We start from the raw sequence: 27,586 nt of genomic DNA, 5'->3' as shown, positions 1-27,586 counted from the left end.
AAGTGAATGACTACTAGAGGAATAACTCAGCAACACCGCCCATTTGGCGGACATTTATCACGGTGGTCACGTTTCAAAGCTTTTAAATGTAGAGGTTTCAGGTACAACCTGGTGCGCTCCGTTATTTATTTTGAGTGGGGGACTTTTCATTGGCAGAGATGGAAAGTGTGCAGACTGTCGCTGAGGATGGAGCGTCAGATGGAGGCGCGACCAAGTTAATGAAGAAGCCCAGCGGACTGTCTGTCGCCCGGGGGACTCCAGTGGATGATGGCGGTGGACCGTTGGCACCCTCCCGCGTAGAGGCAAAGAACGGGAATAGTCTTTCCCATTCCGCCTCCACGGCTGGGTCTAGTGCGTCAAACCGAGCTGTGGCATCTAATGGCCGGAGCTCATCCAGCAACTCCAGTTCTTTACTGTTGAGACGGCGGCGTTTGAAGAGGAACCTCTCCGCCGCAGCTGCAACCACCGCCGCCTCAGCTGCTGCCTGCAGCGCGAAGATGAGCTCGGCCCTTTCCTCTGCCTCCTTACACACTCGAAGTCTGGATAGGAAGACTCTGCTGAAGCACCGGCAGAACATGCAGTTGCAGCCCGCCGATCGCGAGTGGGTAAGAGCGGATCTTCACCGGGGCTGCATACATGTACACGACAGACTGACGCCTTCATATCCCAGGCCGGTCCTTTGCACTATGGACACCACAGCCGGCGAGGTGGCGCTCCGACTGAGAAAACTCTGCAGCAAGTCCAGCTCTGTTATGCGCATATTTTGTAAAGATAGCTCCAAGACTGACCAAAATGACAACTGCAATATGAAGTATGAATATAATGATAATTCATGCAAAGTGAAAGAAGACTCGAGTGTAAAGGGCAACCACCTGTCTCTTCTGGAATCCACTGAATTAAGGGGCCATCCAAGTGACAGGTTGAGACTTCTGCTCATGGAAAATGCAGTCGACAGGCAAATGCAACAGGATATGGATGGGAAACTTTTCACCCCAGAATCAGAATCACAAGACAATATTACCTGTTCGCTTTCAGATTTAAACTCGAATATGGATACCCCTAATGATGATGATTTGGAGCACAGGAATGGCATAGACAGCTACGGATTGAACTCGGGCTCAGATGTAGAGAGCAGTGCGTTTGATGACCTTAGTTCTGGGGCCCGACTTAGTGAACACAGAGACTCCCTCAGTGATGATATGATTTTGGGAACTGAGGCATCCATCCTCAGTCCTTCCTTTGATAGTGCCACAGAGGGCAATGACATGTATGGAAGCTCCTCAGATGAACTGGAGCTTGACTGTCCTGTGTCAAGCACAGGTATGGACACCATTTCCCAACACCACACCAATGGCATTACTGCTGTCACTGCCAACTACCAGCAGTGCAATATGGGACATTTGAATGACATGACAAACAGTATGGGAGAAGAAATTGGACTCAATCCACACAATCTCGGCAGCTTGCCACCCAGCAATAGCGCCGACTCATTGTCAAGAACCTGTTCTGCAGGTAATACACCTGATAGTCAAGATCCAGACTATGGCCAAGGTGCTGTAAAATCAGAGCACACAGCACACCACAATGGAGATTCTTATGATTCCAGCCCCACGCTCTATGTTCAGCTGCACGGTGAAGCTGTGAGGAGGCTAAGTCCAGATGAGAGGCCTTTGCTGATTCAGAATGACTTTCTCTTTAAACTTGGATTTAAGGACCCCTGGAGAGTTCAAGAGGAAGGGCTTAACACGGAAATTGGCTCCTTGTTACGCTTTTATGCAGGTAAAAGAAAACAAACATGGAGATAATTTGTGTTTCATGCTTCTATACACTGTGCAACATGTTGAGGTCTTTTTTTTTTTTTTTTTTTTTTTTTTGCGCACATACTCCAGATACCTGTTGTTGTAGTGTCATAACAGGTTGTCAACCTGTATTAGAGTGAAATGGGTGCATGTGAATGTATGTAGGATATAAAACATAGTGATTAACAACAAATTTCAGCCTCTACTGAGGCAGAATAACATTTTTACATGGGGGATGAGCTTTCCTGCTGCACAGGAAGACTTATATTGTGATGGAAATTTAAAGGATTGTTATTTAAGTTTTGCTGGTGTAAGCATTCTCATTGTTAAGGGCTACCATGTTCAAAGTGAACTGTGGTTGCATGAGTAGGATCACGGTTTCAAGTCTGTTGTTTGTCCAAACCTACCTTAAAATCATGGTCATCCTTTAATTTTTTTTTTCTTCCTTCCGGCTTGAACTGCCGAAGTTGGCCCGTAACAGCACACTTTGCTCCCATGGACACGCATGACATTGCCACAAAGCCATCACACAACTTATGGTGCTCAGACATGGGGGCCCTTTCCGGCTTTTGCCCCATTATCATCCAAATGAAAAGCCTGAATGCCTTTGTGGTTGGATGGAGAATAGGGGTGGGAGCAGTATGGCTGGGAGGACCATAAACTCTCTCTGTGAACTCAGTGAATTCTGGTCATTGAGATGCTGCACAGAGATGCTGCTTGTCCTGTTGGCATCCAGCATGGTTACTGTCACACTAAATGCCTGCCAAACTGGACTAACATGCTCTTCCAATGCTCAGGAAGTCCCTTTCTTCCCCATGCCACTGCCTCCAGCAGTGCGGCTGTTGTGGGAAGTGGAATTAGTGTTAAAAATGTGAGTCTGGTGAAGATGTTTGAGAAGCAAATGTTGAATATAAAGTGTGGAAAAGGCATACAAGTTTCCTGTTACACGGGGTATTGAACTAGAGGTTATTAAGCAGGAAGTTAGAAATGGCCTCATGTTCACATTCAGAACCACATGCTTTATGACCCACCTTGCTCTTGAAAGAGTTGCTTGCTTGGGGGATGGAATAATTTATTACAGGTGGCATCACATGGCAGGCTTTATTTGCATTCATACTTGCTTATGTGCATTTAGCGGGGAAAAAACAAAACTCAACTAAACTAACTGATCTTGTATAAGCAGTCAGCTGAGATGTAGCAGCAGCTGCTAGAGTGAGCAAAAGAAGCCCTAACGGCCTTCATCCCATGTGAGACAGCTTAACTGTGGTCACCTGAGCTCTCCTCCAGCTCCCCCACAGCCAAGAGCACCACTCAACACCCAGGCGGCAATCTCCACAAGAGGCCTAATTCTTGTTCAGCAACATGTTATAGAAGAACAGGGAACAGCACTATGGTCCAAAGTGGCACTGTACAGAGACAGCAGTGCTAATACTCCTGTGATATGTCTGGCTTGCTCCAATGTTGTTTTCTGATGCGATGGAGGCATGTGAGGAATGTACGCTGGCTCCTCTAGAATGTCAGGCACGTTTGCTGAGAAGGAAGTGGAAGAAGGGGGGTGTGGGGAGGCAGGGTATATGAGGGGATAGTCTGCTGACACATGTTGAGCTGACTTTGAATGGTTGTTCTTCTCAGATAAGAGAGATAGGAGTGGCCTCAGCTGACTTACTGGCTGGCTCTAAGGCACAGCTGCCAGAACTGTAGACCTCAGTCATTCTTGCTTGAATGCCTGTGCACGCAAAGTGGCCTTTGATACAGGAACACAAGTATCCAAATAGTGCTTTATTGCTTAGTTGCTCAATAACAGCACTGTGTATTTTTACTGGTAACCTAGATATTAAGTTTATCAGCAAGGCCAAATGTTGTATTTCTGATATGTGTGACGGTTGAGGTACTTAGCATAACTTAGCTAGCAGGAGAATGATGTGAAGAGACTATTAAAGGGGGAGAGCTGCCATGGTACATCATGACAGCTCCTCTAGACAATGCAAAGACCAGTTTGACTTTGAAGGGGTCAGGTCATGCTTCGAGTGATCCAACTCTTCAGTGGCCAGATGAGAAAACACACTTTGCCCAACTAGACACACAAACGCATACACATGTACAGAAGGCCTCCTAGATCAAAGGGCCGCTGTCCTCTTTGGCAGACTGATGAGTGATCCTTTCAGAGCTGCTCACACAGGAGTCTCTTGTAATTCCTAGCCAGCTTTATTAGAGTTTGAGTAGAAAGAAAAAGGGTAAAAAGCATACAGACTTCTTTAATCAATACATGTGCATTCTGTTGCAGAGCCCAAAATGCCACAGCTCTAAAGAATGTCCACTTCCTCTGGAGACTTGGGGTTTTAAGAGGTTTTTCTATCTATACTCTGAATCACATAGTTTAATTTTCCATCAAGGTAAAAGTACAGGCTGCAGGTCAATGTTGCTTTGTAACAGAGCTTTTGCTCTGTTGTAAAGAAATCTTTAGTTCCCCAAGTATATGTGTGTTGATGATTATATCTGTTGGAAAAAAAAAAAGGTTGGGTTAATGAATTTACAAGAAGAGGAAATGGAGTAATGAAAAATAACATTTTTTGCAAACTGTTTGCATATAGGCAGAGGAGCCAGAGTTCTTAAAAGATACTATTGGAATACACTAAATTATTTAGATTCATTAGCCAAGTAAGCTTTTCGAAAGCACCCATCTATGCTCTTCAGCATATCAGCTACTTTTTGTGAGCTTTCTGGTTAAAGTTGACACGTGGATGATCAGTGCTAGTTTGATAAAGTCTCTCAGGTCAAATCACGACTCCAGTTTTCTCAAGTTTGCTATTGTGAGCGAAACATGTTTATTATATATATATATATATATATATATATATATAATTTTTTTTTTTTTTTTTTTGGGAACAAGCCTTCAGGAATCGGTAGTTATTCCCACTGGATTGAGTTTGTACTGAATATCGGTGAAATTAAAAGGATAATTTTTGACTAAATATGTGTTGCTGTAATCTATAGTTCATGAGCAGAATGTGATTTAAGTGCAAAAGGTTTTGTTTGTGTGTATTGTTTCAACAGAGAGTGGTGTGAAGATTCAGTCTCGTTTTGGAGTGAAGTTAAAGATCACTTGCATATATCAGTGTAGAACCTTCACAAGATATTAATTCCCTCTTAGCCCCCTGCAGGTTTATAACTTATACCACTTTACATCAGCATAAGGGTTGCTGGTCGTTCATTTAAGCATGCTGCTCTCAGTTTTAATGTAATCACTATGTTGTGTGCCACTGAGGTTAACTTGAAGGAATTGTTTATTCAGAACTAATGTAACAGAATTGCTGATAATGACCATAGTTTTATCTTATCTGCTGAAGAACATTTATAGCTTTGCACATTTGCGGGAAAAATTATGCCATTATAATGTAGTGATAAGGATGATTACTTATTATAAATACCTTATCATGTACCTTTTTATACATGTTTTTTTTTTGTTCAGTTCTTAAAACAAATAACAAATTAATAACAGTCATTTTTAACAAATGACTGTTATTAGGCTGCATATTTAGAGAATAGAGACATCAACTTCTATTCTATTCTATTCTATTCTGTTCTGTTCTGTTCTGTTTGTTGATTGATTTGAGATGACACCACAAGTCCACATCTAACATTGTCCTGAGTTTCTGGAGAATCTCCAAAGTATTTTTCTACAGGATATACTATAATATTTCTTGGAACTTGAACACCACGGTACCGTTGAGCCCTTTCAGTTAAAGAAGTGCTCTACATCACTAGAGCCTAATGTATCTCCATTATGATCGTTTGTAGTGATGAATAACTGAAATTCATAATGGACTGACAACTATTGCCCTCGAAGAGAAATAAAAGCATAGTTCTAATACATATTTACCAACTTGTGACTTGAACAACTCTTATAGATTTGTTTTATTAAGAAAAGAAACGACAGTTCATAGGCAGATTATAAACCCATGCATAATACACATTGGCTTTTTATATTTCCATGCACATTCAATATGTTAACATTTTCAATAGACTGATAGTTAGATGATTGCAGCAAACTTTGTAAAATTGCACTTCAGAACTATATTTTTGCAGTCTTACCTTGGGCCCTCAGAGAGGCAGCGGCCAGTGACGTGATGACTTAAAGGACTCTGCGGGGTTTAAAGGCTTAATGAAGCTCCCAGCTTTCTCCAGCAAGCTCTGTGGCAGCTATTAAGCAGAGAACCACTCACTCTGTCTTGTCTGTGCCACGTTGCTCCCTTCGTATAGTCATCATGCCAGATTGCTCACCCACACACGCTCGTATTTCTATGAAAACAGTTTTCAAAGACAGAACAAGCTGTGTAAATTTTTAGCTTTGTGTTGTTGCTTTCATGAGCAGTCACGGATCACCTTGATATCAGTATCCCTTCCAATGGATTACTTTGTGAATTTTGGAATTCCAATTATGTTTTACTGCAAAAATTACGAGGTGCAATATTTAAGTGTCACTTTCACTTAAATTCACTAAAGCATAGCATCATCATGTTATGAAGGCTCTTGGAAGATATTATGCTGAAGTGAGGCACTATGCTGCCTTATCCATACTTACATCCTTGTCAGCTAATGGTCTTTCTAAATAGCCCTCTGTAGAGTCATTATGTAATTGTGTAACCAGATTTCACACGTTCCAGAGCTCAAATCCAATACACATGTACCAGTCTGCATTGCTGATGCTTTTTTAAATTGTGTTCCCAAGAGAAAAGCAAGCAATTAAACAACATATTTACGTTGTTTTCCTTCTCTTCACATGCAAATCATGCATGCAAAGTTGGTCTTAAATGTGACCACAACAACCTCTGCAGTCAGCTAGACATGTGTGCCTATGAGGATTTGCACGTGCATCTACTGAGGCAGATGTTAAGGTCAGTGCTTTTAGCTTGTAGCGGCTAAAACCAGGAGAAGTATTTTCTGCCTAATATACGTAGATTGCATTTTTTGGTAGCATCACCCCCCATCTCTCACACCAAATCTTCCTCCCTCTCTCAATTTCTCTCATCATTGATCCTCCACCCTCTCCTTTCACTATCTTTTCTCACATCATCTCCTCCCTCACACCATCTGACAGTTTCCATTTATCTTCTCCTATCGCTACCTTTCCTTGGCTTATTGCTTTTCATTCCAAGAATTACGAGTCACTTTCATAACTGTGTTTAAAAAAACAATAAGAAGTGGACAAAAATAACCAGAGGTATAGGACTATTTAAAACACACACTGTCACTGTTACCTCTTTTTGTTAATGTTACAAGTAAGGTTTTTGTCTGTATTTGACTTATTATCTTGTCTTGTCTGCATTTGACTTATTATCTTTTATTGCTTCCTTGTTATTGTGTTTGGTCCAGATTACAGGTTTCATTCTATAATGTGCAAACGTAAATTGTGTTTTACACAATGGCTTGTTTATTGCTGTTGAAAATTTGATAAATGCATAAATTTCACTTGCCTCCTACATTGCAGTAACTCTTGGACACAGGTGCATTGCAATGACGATGCTCAAGCTATACATTTTTGTATTTCTGGTGCTTAGATAAAACAATGAAATTTACAGTCAAATTCTTTTTATTGATTTATGCTAAGCAGCTAAATGTGGGCTGAGCAATGTCAGTCTATGTCACTGCTGTCAGCAAGCAGGCATATCTTATGTAGGAAAATGGGAAAGGCAGTAAGGAGGAGCAGTGGCTTCTTCTGCCTTATGGGACAAGTCTAGTCTCTCAGCTGTCTGTCATGCTGCCCTTGCCAAATGTTCCCCAGAAACCTTGCCGGGTTAGAGTATATGATGCCCACAAGCAAAGGCAGTGAAAAGGTTCTCCCTTCTGCAGGGTCATGGAGTAGACTGACTGTCCCCGAGCTGAGCACCAGCACTGGCCCTGACCACATGCATGAGAGAGGATTAGAGACGAGCCAGCAGGGGCTCACTATCCGCAGCTTTGATCAGCAGCAGCACAGCCTAATACCAGACAACATCTGCAACTCTCAGCATTAAAGAGGCCCAAAAATTCCGATTAGGGAACATGAGGCCTGCTTGCTTGCTGGTGTACAGGACAGAACTGTGTCAATTCCTGGATGGAAGGTTTCTAAATACCAACACTCCAGTGGTGCTTACACTGATTTGTTTTACAAAGCCTGAGTCTCCTGAGAGGGAGTTTGGCTTTTTGTATCTTAGCATTTCATTTTGATTAACAGTCGCTAAGTAAATGCAAAAGATGAGATCAGTTTAGTTTTGGGGGCAGCTTTGTATTGAGTATTTAATATCAGCGCCAACAGTGCATTTTTGGGTTTGTCAGAAACAAAGCCAGAAATGAGGTATTTTTCCAAACATTGTCGGTGGAATTAATTGAAGCTGTCTCCAAAACATTGTTTTTGTCATCTGGATACAGCTAGATAATGCATGTTTGGCTGGAGCTTTAGTTGTTCTTCCAATAGCAAGGGACAGAGTTGGTGATATGAAATGACCTAGTTTAAAGTTCAGTTCTTTAAAAAATGCTTATGTGTAAATGGGATACTTCCTTATTGCAGGGGAGTATAAGATCAGAGCTTGGAAATTAACTAATATAACACAGCCACATCACTGTTCTGTAGCTTTGCATAGATTTTGCAAGTTTACTGCTTAACACTGGTACAGATCAGATTGTTTGATCCTACAGTTATATCCACAGCATATTATTCTCGTAATGTTTTCTACATTGTTTCACTCAAGTTTCCCTTGTGCATGTGATTAAGACCACTTACAGATACAGGACAATAATGTATAAATACTGAAATGAGAGGATGAATTAATGACTGATTCAATTTCCTTTTGTTGGCTTTATTCAACCATTTTTATCCATGTAGTAAGGTAGGTGCCCCTTTTCTTTTAAGAGATCAAGCACTAATGGTCATTTAAACATGCAAATGGCCTCCAACCCTCCTAATGAAGGGTGAGGTGATTACTAAACTTTGATTGCTAAAGCTTAGACAGCACCTTACCTCTGCAAAATGGAGGGGTAGAGCCTGGGGGGTACTTTGGATTGGATTCAAGTGTAGGCAAAGATTATCAAAACCAAGGTATTTTCAAAATTTAGCTCCAATATGTCAGCTGTGTTAATATTTTAAGTAAGGGATTTAGCCATTTTCTTACTATATTACCATAAAGCGTGCAGGAATTTTTACATCCAATCACATCACATCCAGCTTATGTTAAGAAATATACAGTCACAGGAAAATGGCCCTAATTAGATGTTACAGCTATTTGATGAGATTATTAGATTTTCTTGCAAGATTAGTTAATTAACATGGCAATTTTGCTTGGAATGTACCATAGTTTTTCTTGCAATTTGTTTGATTAATACTAAGGAAATTATCTTTGAAGTCGATTGTTTTTAAACATTGGAGTTAGAAAAATATCCCTTTTTTATAAAGGTATTTCAATACAAATTGGGGAAAGGTGCAAAGGCATTTGCATTACCTCCCAAATTTAGATATATATCCTAAAAGCTAAAGTCAACCACCAAAATTTCCCCAATAAACTTTATAAAGATGAGTATAGCATGGCTGTTACACTGTATTGCATTCAAGTTAACAGGTTTGTCCAATAAGATGTCGAGTCGTTGCATATAACAGTGGTATAGATGAGATCTGTCAAGATAAAAGCTCTGTTTCAACTCAGACTCCTGCTGGTCTCAATCATTAATGTGGCAATTTGCTTGTCTGATGCTATTAGTTGTGCAGTTTGATAATTACCCAGATCTTGGAGGGAAAAAAAAGGTGGAGCTGTCACCTGCTGTACCAGGAAGTCTGCTCTCATTTTCCTTCACCATGTGCTTCTCTTTTGGATTTTAGTTTCGTGCACATGCTACTCATGTGGGACCAGTCTTATTCTGTTTGTGTCTGGTTGTGGTGTTTGTCACATAAATGTTGCTTTTTTTTTTTTTTTTAACTCCCTCACCTCACTTTTCTATCTTTCAGTGTTTCCCAGTCTCTCTGTGTCTCTGGTTAAAGGCTTTTCATCTTTAGTTTTCTCACCATCGCTCCCTCTTAATGCCCTCCTGCCCTTGCACCCCTTCACCCTCCTCCTCCCTCTCCCTCAGTGCCACTGTGTTCACATGGCCCCTGCATGTGACACAAAGCTGAGCCAAAACACCCCGGATGCCCGTTTCAGCCCTCCGCTGTTCCAGACCTTGTTAAATTTTAAACAAAACAAAAGAAAAGGGAAGAAGGGAAACTGGGAAGAAAGAAAAGAGTGAGCACATGGGGCCAGGGGAATTTGCAGCAACATCACAATCTCATTCATCCCCCGGTTCTGTCCCTCGTGCATCATCAGGAGAGCACAGCCTTTAATTCTTGCGCTCTCTTTTTCTTTCACTCCCCCTTTGCTTTTCTGGTGTGAAAGTCCTCCTCTTGCCTTTTTCTCTCTGAACTGAACGGAACTGATTGGAGACTTAAACACAGATCTGGGGTCTGATTACTTACTGACTTGTGCATTAGTGGGTTTAAAGAACAGCCATATCTGTAGATTCTGTCCTCATGGACTACCCACTTTTCAACTACCCCAGATGCTTTATCAATACAGAAATAAAAAAGGCAGCAGGATTACAAAATCATAATCACTTTTACTTTGGCTTATGTTCTTCCCTTATATAAATACACTTATTACTGTGTATTTTTTCACCATCAAAGGAATGTCACTGCTTGGCTGCTTGTGAGGTATCCCAGAACTATTTAAATGTCCATCAACATCCCAGTTGTTGTGTAACTAAGCAAAAAAAAAAATCATTCACAGTTTCTGATAATGAATGGTGTTAAAAATTGAGTACAGACAATAACAAATGATATATTTATCAGTGCCTCTGCGGTCTGCCCTGTGGGAAAATCTGAAACTGAAAGCGGTTTGTCTGTCTTGCATTGTGAATTAGAAGCTACTCATTTAGGGATAAAATTTCCAACAATCTTACAACACACTACACATGTATGGAGAGCTTCCCGGCATGATGCATTATGCATTGTGATGGATGAGACACCACATTTGTTGGCAAGCTGCAAGCAGCAGCATGTGTTGTCACATAGTTGTTGCTTTATATAATGTATTTCCTTCATTTGGTTTTGGTTGTATTGATATTTCTTTATATTCCTTTTGCAGTTAATGGTCAAAACTAAAAGTGTCACACCGACAGTACCTTGTCTTCTTAGTTGTGCATATTTTTGCTGTTAATGGTGCTAACTTAACTTGTATGTGATCAAGTGCACTGAGGCACGAAAAGGAAAAAAAAATCATATATGTGGTTAGAACTAATAGTAATGGCTCTTCACCAAAGTATGCATGTTTTTAAACATTAACATTCAGGTCATAGTGTTGGCATAAGAACAATAAAAAACAGAAATTATTCTTCATTCTTCAATTTTTAAGTGTCATTTCAAATTCAGGTTCTGACATCTTGGTTAAGAATACAACTGCCTGATAAATTTCTGATATCAAATGACACAAAAGCTTCTGTCATTTAATTATTTCTAAGCAGCCTTGAGCAGGCTGCAGTTTTTTTTTGTTTTGTCTGTCCAGCATTATATTTATCGCACTAGTGATACATATGTTGTATGATTTTACAATACAGTACACTGCTCTGGTATTCATCAGTCTCTCTCACTCCAGCAAGACTGGATGCTACGCTTGTACTACATCTATGAAAATATTGCTGCCGCCTACTTAAATCTACTTTTCCTGCACTCAGGAATCTGTCTACACTAACTGGTAGCACATTTTCACTGTACGCACAGTGCATACGGTCACACATGTTCGTTGTGATTATAACTTAGCATTTCATCTTTTACCAAAAAAAACAAAAAAAACAATGCATGCAGACTTGCTTGTGCTGCAAGCATGTCATCATTCAGAAATTAAGTAAAAACAAAACAAAAACTAAGTGGTGCATTGACTCGAACTTGATCCCAGTGCTTGAAAAATCAGGAAACACAGTCAGTAAAATGAAATGTCTATTTAACACCCAGTCTTACACCCATGTTTGATCTGTAGACATGTCACTCTACTGGTTTTGCTAACTTATTAAGGTGTCATCTTTTGAAGACTCAGCGACTTTGCTGACATGTATACAGACATGCATAATTGTTATTACAAATAAAAACCAGGATGCATGGTTTTGGTGAAAGAATAGCAATTAAATGTGTGGGAGTGATTTGTTGCAAGAATTTTTTTGTGTGCATGATTGTCAGTTCTGATGCTCCCATAATTACGATTTTTTTTTTTTTTTTTTTTTTATAAATATCGGCAGTAATTTATTTCCTCTTGGATTCAGTGTTTCTAACATTATGCAAAAAAGGAAATGGTGATAAGATAAATCATTATACTGCAAAAACAGTTTTTGATATTTACTGAAATCTTAACATCCCCCAGCCACGCACACTATCTTTTTACTCAGGACACTGACTGCTCATCAGCAACATCACTGTGTCACTTCAGCTTCCGCATTCTGTCACTCGGCAGTTACTAATAGCCCATCTACAGCAGCAAGCCATCTCTGCAGCATTCTATGGTATACAGCCTTGAAATGGTGCAACACTTCACACTATATAGGGAGCTTAACCTGGTGGAGAAAGAGATGGGGAGGTATTATCATCAAGCAAAATACAATAACTTTCCAGTCACAGAGGTTTAGTTTTATTCACCTAGCATTCAACGCCCCTGGGAAGACCATCAGGGAAGGGTGAAATGTGAGAGCCAGGGATGAGGGGGGGAGGAGTGATAAGAAGCAGGCTGACAACACCTCCTTCTGATACTGAGGCTAAATAGGCTAAATGAGTTTGCTAATTGGTAAGCCAGTGAAGGTTTGATGTAGCTCAAAAGGTTACTGGTGATTGTGCAGGAGAGCTCATGGATGTGCACTCACATTTGCGTGCATGTTTATGTCAATGATTAATTAGCCTTCAGGAACTCCCTCATGTTTGTCACCCTGGGCTTCCCTGTTCATCTCTACCCCTGCATTAATAATGTCTATTGCTACCAGAAACAAATTTTTTTATTAACATTTTTATATAACAACTTTTGTGTGAATTTTTCATCTCAGTCATCTTATGTATTTCAGACAGGCCTTCTATTAGCACAGTAGGATAAAATGTTACTAATTAAATATTTAGATAGAGATGCCTGAAGGCTGAAATGGACGGAAATTAAAAGATATCAGCAGATAAAAATTGTTTCACGACTCTGACATACGTGCTTTGATGAGATTTGTTCATTTTCTGACCAAGATAAAGAACCTACTTAATTTCTCTACGATTGTCAGATGTGTGCCTAATGCTGTAAAATCACAAGCCAAGGAAAATGTTATCAGTAGTCTCATCTCATTAGTTAAATAAATGCATTTATCCAAATGATCTCACAAGAAGTAAAATGATCTAATTAAGGATCTTTCAACAGGATACCTTCTGTTCTTTTGTTTGTTCGTTCACATGAAATGTGGTACTCAGTAGGGCTGCACAATTAATCTGATTTTGATCGTGATCCCGATTTTGGTGGCCACAATTAAATAAACCTGATTGTTAACGATATTAACATTCAAAATGCGAGCTCTGCTGCATGCATCTCTGATCACTCAGGTTCTCAACCAGTAGTCTGCCAACCACCAGGGGGTGAACGCGTGGTTAAGGTTTCATTAAGCTGCCTAAATACCAAGTGCACACACCTTTTACTAGCAGCCAGTTAAGTATTGTTCATAGACTGTATATAAAAAAATGGACGTAGTCTCCGTGACGTCACCCATAAGTTTCTGAGGAGCTGATCATGAATTGAAGCTCGGTGGGCGGTTCTTACTATCGGCTTTTCTTGGCAGAGGCATGTGCGTCATCTCGCCCAAAAAATACAAATATGGCCAAAGAGGTAGAACAGAAAGGGGAGCTGTGAGCGTCATATCTGATTGATATCGAGCGAACTCCAAGCTTTCTGTAGCTAAGAGCTAACCGAGATAACCCGGAGATAACAGGAGCTAACCAGCTAATGGAAGTAAGTGGACTAAAGCTAAGTCACGTTGTTAACCAGCTAAAAACCGCGGTTGTTCTATGTTCTTCTTACTTGAAGCGGGAGATTGGTACCTGTCAATGAAAAGGACACACCCCTAAATATCCCAAACTTTGAGATTAAATTACTTTTAAATGGGCGAGTTAGAAAAAAATTCACTCCCCCCACAGCTATCATGAAGGTAAACCTGACCTATTAACCATAAATGGATTTTTTAACCAGACTTATTTCTGCCGAGAAGTTGGTCTTTTTTACATGGGAGTCTATGGGGATTTGCTCTGTTTTGCAGCCAGCCCCTAGCGGATGAAAGGGGAACTGCAGTTTTATGCATTTCCGCATAGGCTTCACTTTTAACCACCGGAGGGTGCCGCTTGGTATTGTTGGATTGTTTGGTCATTTTAGGTGGGTGCAGTTAACACGGAAACGCATGAAGCAGTAAGATGCAGCCTCCGCATTTTTCCTGTTGCAGGTAAAACGGATTATTTTGAATAAACAGCTGATTGAGGTGGTAAAAAATATGAACATTTTTACAACATGTGGCATTAAAATACACAAACTCTGACGCGTGCACAACCTGACCTGCTGCGGACGAAGTTGCTCATTAAATATAAAATAACCAGCTTCATTGCACAAAAAGCAGACATTGATCCGTCCCAGCTTCAGACGAAGTTTCTCTTGGAGGATGTAACAAGCTTTAGACTGATGAGAGTAAGTTGTGTCGAAAATGGAAAATACAGCTGCATCAAAGCACTCTATAAGAAATTTGAGATCCCTTCGTTTAATTATTTTTCCAAAGGGGCGATGCCTGTGCTGGTTGTTTACAAGTGGTACAATAAAAATACACAATAAATGATCGTGATTAATAATCGTGATTACATTATTTTTCAAAATAATCGTGATTATAATTTTGGTCATTATCGTGCAGTCCTAGTACTTAGCATGTTAAAAAAAATATGTTCTTATGACAAAAAAATTTTTATACATGTTTTTTATATGTAATATAAAATCCTAATAAGAGTCGGTGGAGTCATTTTGTCAAAATTGCAGATTTTATTTTTATGCAATTTTGACTGTGTTGAACATAAGTCGCTGAAACTTGCCAAAGGATGATAATCTTTAAAGAATAATAAAATTCCTTTACTTAGCTTAAAATTGTCAAGCAATTGAACACCATTGAATTTAGTTTTTTTTAAATTAGAAATTAATCCTAAAATAGATTCATGCATTGATTTGTATGACATTTTTATTTTGAAAGGAAAGCCTTTAATTTGTGATTTTTATAGCAGCCCAGATTGTGTCACTTTTTCGTCATTCACAGCATGCAGCAAAATATCACTTTTTATTTTTTAATCATTCCCTGCAATTATTCCATATTACTGATATGATGTGTGTATATCGCCAACATTGTTTAATAACTGTGTGTGTGTGTGTGTGTGTATAAGAAGGTGTGTGCATGCATGTGCACATGCATAAACACTTCCCTTAATAGTGATAGTGATAACAGTGATTCCCATGTGCTCACAGATATTGGTTTAAAGGGTTTTCTGTTGTAGTGATAATTTAGAATCGCAATCTGTCCAGAAAACTATTTATGCTTAAAAAAAAAATTGCACTTTGGTTTAATCGTGATTTTTTATTTTTTTTATTTTGATACTGTAATGACAAAGACCTTTCTTATTCTTTTTTTTTTTTTTTTTAAATCTGGGTTTCTTATGGTCTGACCCAATAGGACATGCTGTAATGATGAAACTAAGTGTAATGGTGGGGATGTATGCCACAACTCATATCTTTCGATTCTCCTTCATACAGAGTCCCTTAGGTTATTGTTATATCATTTATTTGCTATTGGATTGATTATGTTTACATCTTCACCAAACACTTCACTCCCTAAATCTGATGGTATATTAGTGAGAGTTGCTAGACTAAAGGCAAATGATGAATTATTCATGTGTATGTGCCACACTGTGCCTGGACTTCAGTGATCCATAGCTGTCAGCAGTGTATCCTTGAGCATGATGGCACAGGTTGTTGTGAGGACACACTGCAGGGCCCAATGGCATGTGGAGGTCTGTGGGTGGAGCCAGGGGTTGGCAGGGCTAGTCTGGGCCTCGAAATGAGCATGTGAATGCAGAAGAGTGGGGGAATTAACTTTCCCTTTCTTTGCTAATTCTCCCATTGCATTTCAGAATGAGATCAGAAGGCCCTATTTCACCCAAACACACTTGAGTTGGAAAAGCCATGTTCTGACATGTTGTTTCGTAAAGGGCCACAGCTTCAAGAGGTTGTGTGAGAAAAGAAAGATTTGGAAGTAAGCTGGGCTCATAATGCTGACTCTGCATACAAAGGTCAGGGCATAAAGCCAGAAAAACGTAATATGAGCAAAATAAAGTAAGGAAGGGGGAGAGAACGGAGCTCAATTCTCATTCAAGGAATGATTATGGAGGACAATAAGTATGAAAAAGGAACTGCTCCTGGGAATATTCTTGCCCCCCGAAACATTGAAAAATGTATACACAGGCGCACAAAGACAGTTAAACCTTTCCAGTCATAAGTTGTGTGAGAGCAAGGAAGTAAAACAGACACATTACATAATTGCACACCATGATTCTGCCAGTTTACTACCACACAGCGGTAACTCAGTTCACACGTGCGGAGGCTTGCTTCATCTTGTGAGTGAAAGTGCAAACTCCCATTTTTTTCCTCACTTTTGTAACCTGGTGCTAATTATTTATTTATCCGCATCAATGATGAATCTGATGTTGCATTTTATTGTATTACACAATTAGGAGGTTTGGTGGAAAATACCTTTGATTTTTCAATGATGATATTTTAAGACAATAGCTACATTCATATGGAGCAGTTTTGATTCACTGAAACTTCCATTAGGAATAAAAAAAAAAATGCTTCAACAGCAGCTGATCCAATTGGCCCTTTCAATCAGATCATAAGGGGTGGTTTAAACCTTTTCACAATCAGATCAGTAAGGAAAAATAACCAAAAGTGGGTGACTCTTAAATTAACACGGCAATATGTCATTTCAGGTAATCACAGAAAGCCTGCATATTTTCTTCACCATTTTTATTATTTATTTATCTTCTTGCAAAGGGGAGGGGGTAAAGAATTGGGGTTTTTGTTTAGAGGAATCTGCCAGGACAGGCCAGGACTGACTGCCTGACCCCCATCCTCCTTTTTTTTTCTTTTTTTTTTTAAACGAAAAGATAATCCCAATGTTGCTCATTTTAGTTTTGGCCAAGATTCACAGCAACATCAGTTATGTCATTATGTTAATTTGAAAGATTATCTCAGCTCATATTAAAATGGCATGTTTATCTGTCACTGGGGACAGCAAACCAGAGATCCTCTACAAATACACAAAACAAGACATCAAAAGCTGGCCTAATAGGATAAAATGGACTATGTATCTGGTCTTTTAAGTGTGCAGTTGAAATATTCTGAATATTGTGTAGATAGAATATTTTGACTTTAATGTTATGATTATATTAGCAAATGCAGCTGTGCTAAAAAATAAAATTAAGAAAGTTAAACCTCTTTAAGCATATTTTTTTTAGATCTTGTTCCTAATTAAAGTCAGAAATATTTCTATTTATATTTTTCTTAAAATTGATTATACTTATTATGCTTTATAATTCCAAATAACGTAGATAGGATCGATCAGTGTCAAAATTACTTGACACTGCTATAGTAAACCACCACTGAGTGGGCTCTTGTTTTCCAACAGTGTGTATGGAAAATCTGTCACTGTTGGAAACATGGCATACTGTTAAAAACAATATCAGTTTTTATTTTTGGATATTTTTTTAAAAAACAATGAGGAATCTGGCCATAAATGGCTAAAACAGTAAATATAATACCCAAAAAAACAACCAAAAAAAACCAAACAAAACTTTGTATGCCAATGGACGTAAAAAATGAAAATGCACAAAATATCCGTGATCAGTCACTGATTGAACTCTTACGTGGTGTATTTGCTATGTAGTAGCTGTGTAAATATAGTTCAAATATGTCATAACTAATAAAATGTTTGTTTAAAACCCCCAAAATTTGATGTCAAAAGTAATTGTAAAATTACAACCATTTACACATAATATATAATATCACACATCATGTATGTAGTGTATTATTGTATTCTAGAAAGAGGCATCATTTTGTCTTTTTTTTGCAACTCATGCAAATAGGTAAAGCTGACTGTAATGAGCTGCATCCACATAGCTCTGTTGCACTTCTTTCTTAAGAATATTTGCCTGATGTGACAGTGTTAAGACCCCAGTGGTGTCTAGGGGAAAAAGGGGGTTGCAACACAAAAGAATAGTGGCAACTAAAAGTTCCAATAAAAGGTGGGATTTTATTTACAATGATTCAAACCAAGGAAACTTAAAGCATCCCGTGACAGGAGCAAAATCCACTATTTAACAAAACTCCAAAAGCTAAACCAAAATTCTGTAATCACAGACCAAACAAAACTCAGACAAAGACAGCAAACAACAAAAGAAAAGCCAAGAACCAATCTAAGCAAATCTGCTATCCTATGGCCGTCGACGCCAAACCGGAGGTGGCTAACTGTGTCACCATCAGACACAGCTGCCCTGAATGACGGTGCTGATTGTCCTTAAATAGGCAGGTGTCATCATCTGTGGCCAATGTGGGAGGAGCCTGCACCAATGTCCACCAATCCCGAGCCAAGGTGGTACAGGTGGAGCCGAGGGATGGCAGCCTATCAGCTGTGAACTCCGGAGTCTCTCCATTTCCAGGAAGCCCTGCAGACCAGATGACTCAGGGCCATAACAGACAGGATATGCTTGTAGTTAGTTCTTCTATGGTCTGATCACACATTTTGTCAATCGTTATATTATTTTTTTTTACTCAGCTTATTTTAAATAATTTTAGGGTGCATTTATATCAGGATAGTTTGCTAGACTGTCCGATTGGGGACTCTTCTTAGTTGTAGGCAGAAGTGTATAATCCAAGTGACATAAAGTAGAAGTTCTGTCCTGTAGCTGTCCCAGCAGTCGCGAAACCAGCTAAATTTAATTAGCTCAGCTCCACTGCAAGGCAGATGAGCCTGTTAGTAAAAACACCTGTTCTAAATGCACAATTAGATCCAAAAACATAGCAGGACTTTGACCTTATGGCACCTGGATCATGCACCTCTGGTTGTAGGGGGGTCTACCCATGTGAACCACGATCGCGTTCATGCTGCACTTTGGTCAAACAAGCCAAACCCCATTCTATATCCCCATTCTCACCAAAGGTAGCGCCTCACTAGTATTTAGCAAAAGAGAAGACCCATGTGAAAAAGAAAACTCCATTCCCTCTACATACGAGATAAACATGGAGCATAAACTATCACTGTGTTTTGTTTTTTTGTCTTATGCAAGTATACTGCAGAAATACACTGCACAATGGCCGCAGTATGAACAACAGACAAGGCAGAGGACCCCTAACGTAACTGTTATGTATATACCCACAATGCAATACTAGATCAAATGCAGGAAGTGACTCTCTTTTTTTTTTTTTTTTTTTTTTTTTTTTGTAGTCCGCTTCTTTCATTTGGTCTACTTGAAACGGATCGAGACCTGCGTTTGAATGCAGACTGAGCCTTCTTATTTGATCCGAATCAGAATTTGTTTGGCACATTCACATTTCCCAAAATGAACCAGACTATCCAATCAAACGAACTAGGATTTTAATCAAAAGGGCTGAATGTGCCCTTAGAAATCTCAGTCCTAAACTTTCTGGGTTTTTTTTTTTCGTATCCTTCCAATGTACAGTATAAAAGATTTGTTTTAATTTCTGAAAACCAGCCTACACAGCTCCAAATGTTTATACTGTTACTGCAGTGTGCTGCTGTGGACTCACATTTTTTTGTCTTTTATTTTATCTTCACCTTTATACATAAACATACCAACTAATTCATTCGAGGATGCTCAATATTTCAGCCTTGCAGCCATATTCAAGTTTACTCCCAATTATTCAATTAATTTGTAGTACTTTGTCACACATACAGGATAAATACAGCATTTGCAAACAAAGGGCTATAAAACAATCCCCGGAATCCTTGTGTGTCTGATTTAGAGTTTGTGAGCTCTTAGGTAGCTGATCAGTGGGCTTGTGTGTTCCAGTGCAAGGTTTCATAACACACTCACATTACGTAATACCAGCCAGTAACAGAGAGCTGGGGGAAAAGGGGAGGAGAAGGGGGAAATGAATTTATGTACGTCAATGACAGAGAATTACTTTGGAAAATAATTATTTTCACATTCTGATAACAAACCAATAGATTAACATTTTGGGCGCACAATTTTCGCTCTGTCCGCTTCATTTATATCTATTTTAGGGCATTTTGTTTGAGTAAAACAATGATGCATCGTTTTAATTGTGTCACAGTGGATGATGGCACAACTGAGGGAAATTGCTGTCATTTTCTATTACTTAAAGGCACATAATTTGGTCTTTCTAAAATTCATAGCGGTACAACGAGATTCACCAACCACAGCGGTTTTGTAGTTCCTCATTTCAGCTGTTGAGTGTTAAGGACTTACAATTGCCCATTTATACATTGTTTGCATCTACTTAGGTTTCAGCTGATATACTCATATTTGCATCAAGTTAACTTGATATGATATGGGTAAGTGGCTAGAATTTCAGTAGCTGTTTTGTAACTATTCTTTGAAATTACAAAAGCAGAAGGTTAAAATCAGAATGAAAATAATAGTGATAATTCCTTATTATAAACTCAAACAACACGAGAATATTCCATCAGGTTACTGCTTTATCATTGTATTTCCCACACTCTCCCTAGTGGTTGTGAGTGGTAATGCGACTGCCTGATAACTGAAACTGTATAATGCCTGTTATAGCAGTGGGCTGTTTAGTTTCTTTTTCCCTTGGGGCAGAGCGTAATAATGGTGTGATAGGGAAGATACTGCGGGCTGTGGCCTAATTTAGATTCAGGATGTGTTTCACTGGACTGAAAGAGGAAGTTTTGTATAGTGTCCAGTTGAATGTGCTTGTTTCTATGTTACTGCACCCTTCGTGGTGACATACTTAAAAGAGATGAGCTATCAGAATTTGAACATCCTTCTAACAATCTATTGTTCACCTCATTCACTCTCTGGGGAAAGGGGATGTCTCAACGTCTCAAGCAAAGCATACTTTGACTTAGTCTCTTGTCCTTTTTGCTTAAACGCTTACTATTGGAGAGAGGGGTGGGGTTTCATTCTGGCAGTGCTGTTTAAGCTGAAAGATGTTCTTTATGGTGTGACAGAGCTGTCATTTAGGACTTGTGTGCACAAGTTCACATCTGTGCATATTAATCTGAAGTTGTGCATTAATAAAAATTCAGTGTAATATCACAGAAAGTGTTGTGTAAATCTTATGTAAGAATACAATTTAAAAAGTTACAACTTCAAAAAAATATTTTAATTCCTAGTTAACATTGTTTCATTATGAATTTATGAACCGACAGCTGTGAGACAACTGTCAAAAACATGTCACAGGGTCAAAGACATCATTCACAGTGTAAGAGATTAATCTATTCTACAAATGCATGCATCTGATCTCTGTTCAACTCAAAAGCACCATGGCTGCCCCAGAAAAAAGACTGCTGAAATACACACTAAGAAATGTCCTCAAAAATATGGCTAAATTAATTGCAAAAATGTGAAGGAATTTTACACACACACATATTAGAAGGGATGCATCCTAAACAGTAAAAGACAATGATGCACTTTACCACTCCTAGACTGTCAACAAAATGGTAAAGATAGAAAATATTAGAAGAGTGCGTGTGTTTGTGTGTATTTAGATGCATCATGATGTGGACATGGACAATTAAATGTATTCCTAAGCTGGTAATTAAAACTGTAGATTCAATGCAAGGCATTATAGGTAAATACAACCTAACACATGCCAGATGATTGGCGACTGTGGCTGGGAGAAATGTGTCATTGTTCAGGAAGAAGACAGCATACGTTGCTGGTATACTTACATACCTTGCTATGGTTGTTTAGTCACTTCATCCACTAGTAGGCAGTGCTGAGTTCAGAGTTTGCTTGCATGTTTTGACACCGGTTGGTTGCTGTATACGTGGACACATTCACACAGCCTTTTTGCAAATGTTAAAATCATATTTTCAGGTGTTCTCCTCAACTTCTTCGGGTGCTTTTTATTTGGCGATTTTCGTGTCATGTTCTACCTGTGTCTCTTCTTTTCATTGGGTTTCATCATATTCATTAGTTTTGTGTCAGCTATAAAACACAACACTGCCTGCACACTTTCTGGTGGTATTGTTCCATATTCCACATTTCATGATTTGACCAAATTATGCATGTAACTGTTGAAAGTGTCCATCCGACTGCATATTCATTTTCTGCATCAAGCAGAACCAGGCTTAGAAATACCACTTGCATGAAAGCTTATAATTGGGATGGTGCATTGCATTTTTTTTTATTGCATGTTCACCTGTGCAAGTATGGAAAAAGCTGGTGTCAAATGATAAGCCTTTGTTCTTATTTGAGACTTTTATTATTAACAGACAGTAGAAGCACAACAGAACCTACCATTAGCATTTAGTTTGAGAACCTGCTTTTACTGTTTACCAAACTCACATGCATCAGCAAAACCACAGTGTGCTGAGCTCCACCAAAGCTGGTCTATAAATAAGATGAACACTCCTACATATATTCTTGACAACTAGTAACTACTAGTTTTGCAAACTTTGTGCTTCTGTCGCAATATTAGAGCTGCATAATATATCATTTAGGCATTGTCATCGCAATATTTGTGTGGGCAATATTCACATCACAGGTCCTGCTATGCAGGAGGCAACTCAACTCAATATGTTCATTTTTTCATCTGTCCATCTGTGACTTTCAGATGTGAATGTGAAGCCATGTCCAATTTAATTTATGATTGCTTCAACACGGGTGTAAACGAAACAAAACATATTGAAACATTTATTTAGGACCTAGTATTGTGATATAAATAGCAGGGTAAGAAAAAATTGCATTGTCAGTGTTCCAACGTCGTGGAGCATTATGCCATATAGTGATTATTCATGCTTGTATACAGGGTAAACATGCCTTGTTATGGATCAGATGTCACTATATGTCATACTGCTTATGCCATGACAAGACCATATTTAATTGTAGATTGAATATTTACATTTAAGGTTAAAGTCTATTTTCTGTTGAAACATCCCGTCCTCCAGCACACTGTTGAAGATCTGAGATCGTAATCCTGCTCTTTGTCACTGCTGAAATTCACATCAGATATTGGTCTCTCTGAGTTTAGAAGGAAGGCGCATTCACGGCTTTGAAATTCATCCTGCTGGCTTGTTTCCTTTTAAAGGTCACATATTATGCAAAATAACTTTTTAAACTGTCATATGCATCCCCATGAAAATTTTATGATGCCCCAAAATGAGAAAATTCTTTCACCTCTTTTACATGCTCCTAATTTTTAGTGAATGTGTGCTCAAACAGGTGAGTCTGAAACCTTTCCCTTTGTGACCTCACAAGGGGAAATAATCATTCCCCCGAGTGGTGGATACTGCCACTACCCTTCTCCCAGCTAGCCGAGCCTGTCTTGTAAAATCACCGAGAAGGCACCAGTAAAAGCCGTATCTTCTCCCTGAGAAGTGCATGGACAGGCACTGCTCATGAACATTTAAAGGTTTAGTCATAACCTGTCCATTTTCTGTAGAGCTCACTAGAACCTAAAATTAAGGATCAAGACTGGGGGAATACACTTTTAAAAACAATGTTTGGACCTATGAAACACATGAATTTGTTGAAAAAGATAAAGTATAAGTACCTAAATGTTAAATGTTCTATAATATAAGTTTTCAAGAAGCCAGTTCTGAATCCTCATTGAATTTTTTGTTTCAACATTATCAATCTTTATTCAAAATTTTGACCATTGTCCAGCAATGCATAAAAACCAAACCGCACAGAAAAAACTAAAAAAAAAAAAACTTTTTTTAACCTCATGCACCAGTGCATCTTTGCTCCAAAATGTATTTTCAAACCCTGAGAACAGATGTGTGACAACAGAGCACCTATAGCTGCTGTGTTTCTGGAGGCAGCAATGCTAGTTCAGTTGAGAAATGTTGATGTTGTTTATGTGAAGTGATTTAATTCTCTGCATTTTGATGGCATGGCATGGCATGCCACAGCTGAGTCCATGTTGGGGAAACACTGCTAGTAAATTCTAACAGACTAAGAGACAAGGGCATCATGGGCATCAGGTAGGGCTGGGCGATATATCGAGCATACTCGAGATATCGTGGCTAGTCCTCTGTGCGATATAGAAAATGCCTATATTCGTCATATTCGAGTATCCTGTTGTCACGCAGTTGTTTTTAGCTGTGGGCGGGGTTTTCTCCCTCCTCCTTGACTCTGCACCGCTTTGCACAGAGTTAAAGCAAGCGCACCTAGTTACGTACATAACGTGAGCTACGTGCTACGTCATGAGAGGCAGCGTGTAGCCACTGTTGCCAACTTGGTGACTTACTCGCTAAATCTGGCGACTTTTTCTGTGAAAAGCGACAAGCGACAAATCTAGCAACTTTTACTGGAGTTATTAGAAACTTTCCTGGTGTTTTGGCGACTGACTTTAAAGCGCATATTGTAAAGTTATTGTCAGAACGAGAGTCTCTCCCCGTCCTAAAGCACTCAGTCGCTCCGGCTGCAGCTGCAGCCAGTCAGAGGAGCAGAGAGGACACCTGCACGACTCCACCTACAGTCACAATGAACAGCCAAATCCGCCACTGATCCCACTCTGGATTACAGAGTGGGACGTAAATTACAAAGTTTTTCACGTCACGCAAAAATAATTAATTCTATTTGATTACATTCACAGCCTCTGTCACTTACTCACCTCATCCACTGTGTGTGTGAAACAAGCTAAATATTTATCTAGCTCGTCATGTCTCTAGAAAGTACAGAAAGGAGTGGGAATCAAACCCTGAATTAAAAACTGGCTGAAGCTGTTTATTGGAGACGATACGAGGGCATTCTGCCTGTATTATAAGATGGATTTCTACGCTAAACTCTGCAATTAAAAAAAAAATACACGACAACTCAAAAACGTATCCATAAAGCAAACCCTTATAATAGTTCATCATTTGAAAAGTCACCCCCTAGAACACCTATTTTCATACGTTGCATTTATTACATCATGCAAAGTCACTTTATTTAGTTTTAAAATGACATGTTTGTGCACTGCTTTAACTGCTTTAACTATTCAATAAATATGGTTTTGATCAGTTTGCTTCGTTACAATTTCATCCTTTTGGCATTAATTTTTAAAATCAGCTTATCTTAATGGAGTATGAACAATTATGTTTTAATGGAGACACAAAATCATCTTACTGATGTGATTATAAGGACCAAATTCATTCAAGACTGAGGTAAATATCGAGATATATATCGTATATCGTGACAGGCCATAAAAATATCATATCGCCCAGCCCTAGCATCAGGGCAACATGGTTTCCAAAAAAATAAAAATCATTTAGTCAGTGAGAGGAACAGATCATGAACACCTTGTTCTACAGCCTCAACTAGTTCATAAAAGAAACTATGCCAAATATCTGACCAAGCATAACATACCCGTGTTACTAACTACCACCGTCTAATGTCCATGTCATAGATACAAGATAATTAAGCTTGTGACATATTCAATGAGAAGTGAGAAGTTTCATCCGCAACAGGGTGGGGTAGAAAGACAAAACCTCAACTATGGAACCAACAGAAAACAACAGCAGTGGAAGTATATAAGTTCAATTTTTTTAAATTATTAAATTATTAAATAAAATGTATTTATCTCACAGACCTATATAAACCTAAAAGTATAGTTTCAGAATATAACGAGTAACTCATAAATAAGGATAACATGGAATCTTTGCATGGTAATACAGCTTGACATGTAAACATTGGTTTTTCACCACACATAAACAACTAACACTGAGGGCGAATATACTTATACTTGTTTCACTCTGAAATGAAATAAATGAACATCTGTTCGAACCCTTCGATCAAATTCTTGTGAGGTACATTGTAAGCATTTCATGTAATTTGATACAAAAAGAAACCTTCCTACCATTCTCCAGTTTGTCCTTGTTTGATATTTTGACTGCTTAAGATTTTGTTTAACTCAGCCTTCCTGGCAGTCAAAATATTAAAATGTAAGCCTTGATACTTTTCACATGTTGAGGCATCACTGCATCTAAGCATATTTGAGCTGAAAACGGTCCAAAGTAAGAACACACAGACACATTTCTGTGCTTGTGCAAATGTGTCACAGTGCGATAATGTAGGAACATCTTACTTATTTCCCATGCAAATGCATCTCATCTTCTTATCACTTTTACACAAAGTACAGCTTGATGCATTTCACACATCAGCACATCCTCCGTCCCTGAGGGGAAGACAACCCTCTCTAACGCCCCTGTGAGAGCTGTTTGTGTGAGAACATCTGGGAATTTTGTAAAGAGGGTTTGTAACATTAAGAAGCTACTAATTAAGGATCACTAATTTCAGAAACTGTGTAGTTTAAATAGCCCTGAACCTTCCTAAGATGATACATTTTGTATTTCTCAGAGCTGTACACCTTCAGTTGGGAATGAGTATCTCTCAGAAAGGTACAACAAAGTAAAATGTAATTCATGGAAAAACGTGAAGCACTTAGGTGAGTGCGACGAGCAGCCTGTAACCAGTGGCGGCCTTTGCCACCTTCTAGCAAGGTTTGTGCATCGCTGCCGGGCAGTCGGCTTAGTGTATCCTGTCACTTTAGATCTCAGTAATCACTTTAAGTTATCCACAGAGACATTCATTGATGTAGGAGTGATGAAGAATTAAAAAAAAAAAGAAAAGTAGCGTGGTTTATTAGATGAAGGCAGTATGTCCTGCTCTAAAACGCACTGTAAAGCAAATGCATTTTGACATTGTGTGTACATATGTGTGTGTGCATTTACGAACCAGGACATTGCAGCCTTTTGTGTCCCAGAGTTAACAGCTGACCTTACTCTGTTAAGCACACACACACACACACACACACACACACACACATAAATTTGTATGTTTTTTCTTTGTATGTTAAACAAGCTTTAGTTTGATCTTTAAATTACAATTGCACTGATTTCTTTTAAATATCACCACTCCTGCTAAGTAAGTTACATCTTCAGGATGTCTTGTATCAAGATTTTAAAGATGCTATCTTTTTCCTCAGTTGTTTTTTAATGGCATTATTTTAAAAAAAAATCTCCAAAACTAAAGGATGCTTCCATTTCAAAAGCCCATTATAAGTTAGGAAGCGTTTATAAGTCATTGGATATTGCCATCCAGTGCATCACATCTCTTATCACCTATAAAGAAACAATTGTGTGTCTATGCATGCTTATACTCTGATGTGACTTATGTGGGTCTTGGATGCCCTACGGTATAACATGCTCAGTCCTGAAGTGGAGGTGTGCTAATGTCAGGTAGCATTTAGCAGGACACTGTGATTAACAAGGGGTGTGTTGTTGTTATTATTGGTGAAATGGTCCAGATATGGGAAGTGTTGATCTGTTAAATAAAAAATGGATGAAGACTCCTTGAGTGCTAATTCCCAGAAGTGAGGAATCAAAAGAGGCAGCAGCAGAAATCTAGATGCCAGTTTGTCACTGTGACACTTATAATGCCAGCACAACACAAAAAAGGAGCTGTTTCTTTCATTTATATATATATATAT

The 27,586-nt window shown here is 38.9% G+C and overlaps 1 protein-coding gene across 1 annotated transcript in view; it reads left to right on the top strand.

Annotated features, from left to right (window-relative positions):
- Positions 1 to 158: 158 nt before the first annotated feature.
- Positions 159 to 27,586, top strand: part of phlpp1 (PH domain and leucine rich repeat protein phosphatase 1) — a gene marked incomplete at its 5' end in the record, with an annotated part of 48,332 nt that continues 20,904 nt past the window's right edge. Inside the window, one exon of the mRNA XM_079243467.1 lies at positions 159 to 1,779. Within this exon, the coding sequence (XP_079099593.1) occupies positions 159 to 1,779 (1,621 nt within the window). The remainder of the gene's footprint in view (positions 1,780 to 27,586) is intronic.

This window comes from Telmatherina bonti (assembly GCF_933228915.1).
Source record: "Telmatherina bonti genome assembly, chromosome: 7".
Lineage (NCBI taxonomy): Eukaryota > Metazoa > Chordata > Actinopteri > Atheriniformes > Telmatherinidae > Telmatherina > Telmatherina bonti.
The sequence above is the reverse complement of the archived record's forward strand: the minus strand, read 5'-3'. Positions and strand labels throughout refer to the sequence as shown.